The sequence below is a fragment of the Panthera uncia genome (assembly GCF_023721935.1).
Source record: "Panthera uncia isolate 11264 chromosome C1 unlocalized genomic scaffold, Puncia_PCG_1.0 HiC_scaffold_4, whole genome shotgun sequence".
NCBI lineage: Eukaryota > Metazoa > Chordata > Mammalia > Carnivora > Felidae > Panthera > Panthera uncia.
The window spans coordinates 32,838,145-32,845,421 of record NW_026057585.1 but is presented as its reverse complement, the minus strand read 5'-3'; the positions used below and the strand labels follow the sequence as shown (position 1 = coordinate 32,845,421).

At 43.5% G+C, this 7,277-nt stretch overlaps 1 protein-coding gene across 9 annotated transcripts in view; it reads left to right on the top strand.

The window, feature by feature from the left end:
• Nucleotides 1-1,923: 1,923 nt before the first annotated feature.
• Nucleotides 1,924-7,277, top strand: part of SH3GLB1 (SH3 domain containing GRB2 like, endophilin B1) — a 35,306-nt gene continuing 29,952 nt past the window's right edge. For 2 of the 9 annotated variants that reach the window (XM_049616859.1, XM_049616857.1), the window contains exon 1: nt 1,924-2,323. In XM_049616859.1, coding sequence (XP_049472816.1) covers nt 2,252-2,323 — 72 coding nt within the window. In that variant the 5' untranslated portion in view covers nt 1,924-2,251. The remainder of the gene's footprint in view (nt 2,324-7,277) is intronic. The other 7 variants (XM_049616862.1, XM_049616864.1, XM_049616858.1 and 4 more) reach the window with 7 other exon arrangements.

Here is a 7,277-nt window from a genome sequence, read left to right as displayed (position 1 = left end):
CTATGTCTTTCTGTCCCTCCCCTGCTTGTGCTCGCTCTCTCTCTCTCTCAAAGAGAAATAAACATTAAAAAAGAGAGAGAGAGAAAACAAAAAAAGTGCTGAACATTGAGTTTAAGGAATACCTGCATTAAAGCCATCAGAAGTGCCAGCAGAGTCGAATGGGAAAGTCTACGAGGTACTGGGAAAGCCAGCAAACAATAAGGGCCTGGAAAGGGTGTATTGCTGGGAAGGCACTGAATACAGTCACTGTGGAAGTCTGAGAAAAGGCCAATGAGTTTATCATGAACATAAAGGCAACCTCAAGAATGCTGTTTAGGTATAGTTACAGAAATAGAAGTCAATTGCATTGAATCAGGCAGGAAACGGATAGTAAGTTAATACAGGCAACACACGAGTCTTATGAATTTGTGAAACGAGAGAAACAGTATTAAAACTCTAAAGGGCTCAACAAAAAGAAGTGACTTTTTTTTCAAGTTAGGAAGATCTACATGTTTGAGGACAGGATTCAGAGTTTTTTTCCTATAATGGTGGACACAGTTTTGTGATTCTAAACTAGAATGAACATAAATGATGGCAAACATATTTATTGTGAAGACAGACATCTGGAAAGAGAGAAAGTGCATTTCCACATAAAAACCTAAAATAAACAATAAATGAAAAGCAGGATTCCTGATTACATATTTCCTTTTCCATATTTCTGGGAAAATAGGTTGAGATGAAATATACATGCAGCAATTTTGGTCTTGGAGACTCATTCTATTGGAGTTACCTTAGAAAGAAGTGGTTGTTTCTGTCACCACCACAGAGAATAAAAGAATACAAATATTTATATGAATCTGCTGTTCTTTATGTCTTCAGGAACTAATCTTTCAGCCGTTAACAATAGCTACTGCTTCTCTGCTGCTTCAGTAAAACATGAGCTCATTTCATTGCCTGCTGGGCCTGTATTTTCCCAGCCCTAATGTAACAAAAGGATACAGTGACAAAAAAAAATAACATGGAGTGTTTTATTCTTGAAATACTGTCTCTCCCTCTGCGCTATCGCCTGTTTTAACTTAGTTCAAGCATAGGTCGTATCGTGAGAGCTGCTTTGGAAGTTACTTGGCATTATGGGCTTTTGAACAGATTTCACTTCATATTTTCATTGGTTATTAAAATTCCCCACACTGAATGTTAAGGGTTAAGAGTTATTCCATCTCACTCACCATTTTATACTTCCTTGTGTCTCCCACCTGGCACTTTGTATCCCCCGTCACCGTACTTTGCACACAGTAGGCGGCTTGTGTTGCTCGAATAATCCAGCGTGGGCTTGCTGCCTTAAGGCACTCAAAACCCCCGCAGCAGCAAATAGTTAACGCAGCTTCTGGTGGGGGTGAAGGGCCCGAAGATTGTCAAGTAACCCAACTGAGAGCTCCTTGAGACCAGGGACAGTTTTGTTCAGTACGGTATGTCAGCCCCTGATTCAGTCCTGGTACACAGAAGATTCTCAATAATCCTTAATGAACAACACACTCAGTGGGAACTATAAACTCAGCCCTGCTCAGGAAACGTAAATCGAGTGCCACCAGGCGTCAGGGATCAGCGGGGCGTGGCTGCTACAAGATGCTAAGGAGTTGTCTGTTGGTTGTAATTTCATAATATTGTCATTCTGTGCTACAATTTTCATATTTTCCCTTGAAACAAAACGGGGGAATTTGGGTTGTCTCTGCTCTCAGTTTTCAGCGGCTAACCTGCAAACCAGGGCCCCCACGCCTCACTACTCGCTTCTGGGAGCTAACATGCCCCTCCCTCCGGTGGAGCTGGCCGAGCTTCCGGCGCGCCCCGCGACTGCGCCGCGGCGATCCAGAAGGGGTCGCTGTTCCCGCGACAACCTCTGAAAAGGCTCCACCCCGCGGCCGGCGGGGCTTCCTCCGTCCGGGACCCCGCCCCACACAGCTCATTACCAGTCCGTCAGCCTCCTTCTAGCTTTCGGCCGCCAGCGCCGACGCTAGCGCCAGACTCCGCGGAGCAGGCCCGACGTCTCGGCCGCCCCCGCCGCCACCCGGGCGCGCGGCCCGCCCCGCCCGTTCTCTCCCCTCGCCCCACCCTCTCGCTTCCCCCTCACGGAAACGACAGCTGCTGCGGCGGGGCTGGCGCCGCCTCCCTCCACCTACCACGTCTGCCCCCGCGACTCTCGCCCGGTGCCCCAGCCCGGCCTCGGCGCCTCCCCGCTAAGTCAGCCGGCAGCTCCGCCCGGCTGCCGCCGCCCAGGATGAACATCATGGACTTCAACGTGAAGAAGCTGGCGGCGGACGCGGGCACCTTCCTCAGTCGTGCTGTGCAGGTACCGCGGTGGGGGGGAAAGGGTGGCGCCCGAGAGGGCCGAGGAGGGGCCGCGCGAGGCGGCGGCGCTCCCCGCACCCGACCACACGGACCTGCTGGCAGGCCTGCGGCCGGAGGCCTGGGTGATGGGCGCGGCCTGGTGCCCCCTCCGGGCACGGCGGCGGTTTTCTGCCCCCTTCCAGTTCAACCGCCGCTTCCCCGGAAGCGAGGCGGGGTGGGGAGAGGGTGCGGAGCTTCCTCCGCCCCGGGAGGACACCTTGAATTCGGCTCCGGACCGAGAGACAGCACCGCCCGCCTTTCTGGCCCCACATCGCCAGGGCTGGTGTGGCCGCCCTCCCGGGGAGGGCAAAGGCCCTGCTAGCCCGGCGCGGTAACGAGAGAGACGGGCCTTTCTTGCACCACCCCCACCCTTTCCTTTCGTCTCTCTCCCTCTCCTCGCCGAGTCCAAGAAGGAAGTTTCCTTTTCCTGCCCCTGAACCGAAAGAGCTGCCAGCGCAGTTCCTTCCAGCCCTCTCTCTCCTTGAAAGGAAGGTCCCTGGGCTTAGGGCGGTCCGCGGGCGAAATGGAGATCGTCGGTTGGCGTCCATACTCTGCCAAGGCCTTGGGAAGCCTGGAGTTTGGGGGTTCCCACCTCGTTCTCAAAATGAGGAGCATCGGCAGCAGGACAAGGAGACGCTGGAGGGGAAGATTCGCGTTATGCGTGTTGTCAAGAGTTGTTATATTTCAAATACACTTTAAGGGGGAAATTTAGCCGTCTTGCGGCATTCCGCAGTCAAGGAAGTGTCAGCACTCGGGAACTTGGACAGTTTTCCCCAGCTATCACCCACATTATGTCAACTCGTTTAAATCTATGAACAGATGTAAATTTCACACAACATGAGTTATAAACAATCTGGTGCTTAAATTAATGACATAGTCATAGTAGCAACAACATTCCCTTTTGTAAAGAGAAAACAAAAATAATTTTCTAATACACATACCAAACTAATACTGAAATGTAAATCAGTTGCACTGCCTTATTACTTTTCTCCTTTACCCCAGTTTCATTGGTGGAGTTGATCTTACATTGCATTATTCTTGGCAAGAGAATGGTAGAAGTCGAGCTAGGTAATAGCTGCCTATATTGTGAAAAAAACTGTCAAACATATGCAAGGCATTTGACAGATTATCTACTGTCCTTTCTGTAACTTTGCCAGATAGATGCTGTTAACCCCTTTTATATATGAGGAAACAGCCTCATAGAGGTTAAGTTACTTATTTAACTTGCATGGCTAGTAAATAGCCAAGTGCTGCCTGATCTGCTACTCATTGAAAGCTGCTTCTCTCTTGCAGAGTAGGCATTGCAGATATAGAATATAGAATGTTGCAGACTGGAGAGACTTTAAAGATCATCTAATATAATCTGAGCATTTCAATAACACTTAAGCAGATAATACTTAAGGCAGTGGGAAATTCCTTCTAGGTGTTGATTTCTAAGTTCCAAAATCTGCATGGTGAGTAATAAGCTAGCTGCCTTAACCCTTATCTCCTCCTCCTTCATTAAAATATAAGCTATAGATGGTTCATTTGGCCTGGATGGCTCGGTTAAGCGTCTGACTTCAGCTCAGGTCATGATCTCAGGTTTGGTGAGTTCGAGCCCCTCATAGGACTCTGCCGTCAGCGCCAAGCCTGCTTCGGATCCTCTGTCCCCCCTCTCTCTCTGCCCCTTCCCGGCTTGCTCTCTCTCAAAAATAAATAAACATTTTAAAAATAAAACATATGCTATATTGTAAAGACATTGGTTAAAATGATTTATTGATTTAAATTACCCTACTTCCGATAGTTAAAAGACAAGTGCAAGGAGGGTGAGTGGTTGAGAGTCTGAAATGATTTGATTTGTGAGACTTAATGTTGACTGAAAAGAGGCCTTCAATATTTTTTATTGCTGATTCCCAAAGATTTTGTTTGCCGAGCAGAGATTTGATGTTGTATTGCCACCCTTTTAAAGAGAGATGTGTTTTCAGGTAGAGAATCCACAGTGCTTAAATAAGACACATGTACTAGAATTTGATTGATTGATTGGTTGATTTTTAGAATTTGATTTAAATTGTTAGTAGACTTGATTTAAAAAATAAATCTAGCAGGCGCCTGGGTGGCTCAGTCGGTTAAGCATCCGACTTCAACTCAGGTCACGATCTCGTGGTCCGTGAGTTCGAGCCCCGCGTCGAGCTCTGGGCTGATGGCTCAGAGCCTGGAGCCTGCTTCCGATTCTGTGTCTCCCTCTCTCTCTGCCCCTCCCCCGTTCATGCTCTGTCTCTGTCTCAAAAATAAATAAACGTTAAAAAAATTTTTTTTTAAATAATAAAAAAATAAATCTAGCAAAGCTCTCAAAAGATGTACTTTTCAGATGGATTTTAATTGCTCATTGCTTCAAATCCTTTAGTTTTTAAATTCTGTCCTAATCTTAGCTATCAAATTATTCTCAGTACTAAATACTTAAGTGCCTACTGCCATGTCTGTCTTACACTACTATTTTGGACTCTGGTGATACACTGGTGAATAAAATCAGCAAAATACCTGTTCTGATAGAGCTTATAATCTAGCAAAAGACAAATTAGTAAATACATCAGGTGGTGATGAAGAAAAAGGCCAGAAGTGATATGTTAATGGCGGGGATGGTGGTTTTTGCCAGGTTGTATAGATATATGATTCAAGACAAGTCTTTCCAACAGGATCAAATTCCAAGAGACCTCAAGGAAGTGACCATTCCAATTTTTTGGAGGAAAGGCATTTTAGGCAGAGGGAAAAAGTATGAAGACCCTGAGGTTCTGGGTTACCAGGGTTATCAGTTAGGGAGCTGTGGCCATAGGATAGGCAAAAGGTGATATTGACTTAGGTGACAGTAATAGCAGGGAAGATTCAGAACCTATTCAGTATTGCTTCTCAAGTTGGCTTGAGGCTAGGAGGGAAAGACGTGTTACGGATGACTATGAGGTTTTGGCTTGAGATTTACTGAGAAGGGAAAAATTTCAGGAGGAACAGACTCCTTAAATATTATCTTTTTCTATTAAGTCTGTATTTCTTAGAAATAGGTTCTGAAATATTTATGTAGAAGGTATATTATATCTGAGGATTGCTTTAAAATATTCTAGAAGAGAAAAAGGGAGTAGTTGAAACAATGGCAGAATGTTCACAGTTATGAAGCTGAGTTTCAATATACTATTATACTTTTGAATGTTTGACCTTTTACACAGTACTATTTTTTTAATTATGTAAGAAGAAAAAGATGATTCCAAAATGCAACATGTGAAATTTGGAATGCTGTGTAGTAATTTTCAACAAAAACACTGCTTTGTCATTTTGCTATTTAGTTAATAACTGAATTCCCAGTCTAAATTGAGTTGACATCAGTATAGTGCCAAGTGCCAAGTTTCATGCTAAGAATAGGGTAAGAGCTATGCCAGTTACTCATTATAAGTAATAAAAACAGTAGGAATGGAATTCAGCTTTCACATTTCTAAATAATAATTTCTATTCAAATCAAATTATACCTTAAGGAATAGGTCATGCTCTTGGTGGCCAACTGCCATATCTTTTTTTCATTGTACTTAAAAGTTTTCAGATTAAAAAGTAAGCATTCCCTGTTTTAAAAAAGAGACTATTAAACATACAAATTGGTTTCATCACTCTACTCTCTTATAAAATCTGTTTATATGGGAGCACAGGGGTGGCTTAGTCGGTTAAGGGTCCAACTGTTTGTTTCGGCTCAGGTCGTGATCACAACAGTTTGAGTTCAAGCACTGCGTTGGGCTATATTTATATGCCTTGCCACTTTGAAAGAATATTAAGGTAAAATGTATAAATCAGTAGGAATATTTATTCCATTTGGGTGCTTTTGTTGTTCTTAACTCCCTCAAAATAATAGAATACAAAAGCATCAGGTAATTTATCCTCCATAAATTGTTACTTTATTAGGGACTTAAAAGCCGTTTAGTCTTAGTATCTGTCTTTTCAGTCCAGACTCCTTAGTTGAGTATTACATACTCCTTTCTGACCTTGTCTTTTTTTTCACTCATGTATACACACTATATTCCTATCAAATTATTTTTTAATTTCCAAAATATCTTGTACTTTTCTAACTGTAGACTTTTGTTCATACATTTAAATTCCTCTTCAGTGCCCTCCACCCTCTCTCTGTGTAGTCTTTTCCTTCCCTCTGGATGAAACTTCAGTCCATCTCAGACCCCAAGGGCTTGATGTGAAATCTTGTGTCATTTTTCAATTCTGTATGATCATTTGGCATTTTTTTTCTTCTAATGAAGGTCCTTGGAGCTGTAAAATTCTATTACTCTATGGCTTTCACATCTTTATAAGTTTGTATGTCCTAAGGAATCAACTCTGTTTCTTATTCCCATCTCACAATATCCAACATCGTTCTTTTATTTATATAATTTTAGGGGGTACCTGGGTGGTTCAGTTGGTTGAGCATCTGACTTTTGATTTCGGCTCAGCTCGTGATCCCAGGGTCGTGAACCTCCACTCAGCACAGAACCCGCTTAAGATTCTCACTCCCTCTGCCCCTCTCTCCTGCTTGTGCTCGCTCTCTGTCTCTCTCTCTCTCTCAAAAAAACAAAGAAAGAAAGAAAAAAGTTTCTGTCATTTTAGTCAGGCAGGGTATCCATATTCAAAGTTTACTCTTTGAATCATTTAGTATGTTAAATAATTTGTTATTTTTATTAGCGTTTTTCTTTTTTTTATTTTTTTTTATTTTTTATTTTTTAATATATGAAATTTACTGTCAAATTGGTTTCCATACAACACCCAGTGCTCATCCCAAAAGGTGCCCTCCTCAATACCCATCACCCACCCTGCCCTCCCTCCCACCCCCCATCAACCCTCAATTTGTTCTCAGTTTTTAACAGTCTCTTATGCTTTGGCTCTCTCCCACTCTAACCTCTTTTTTTTTTTTTTTTTTT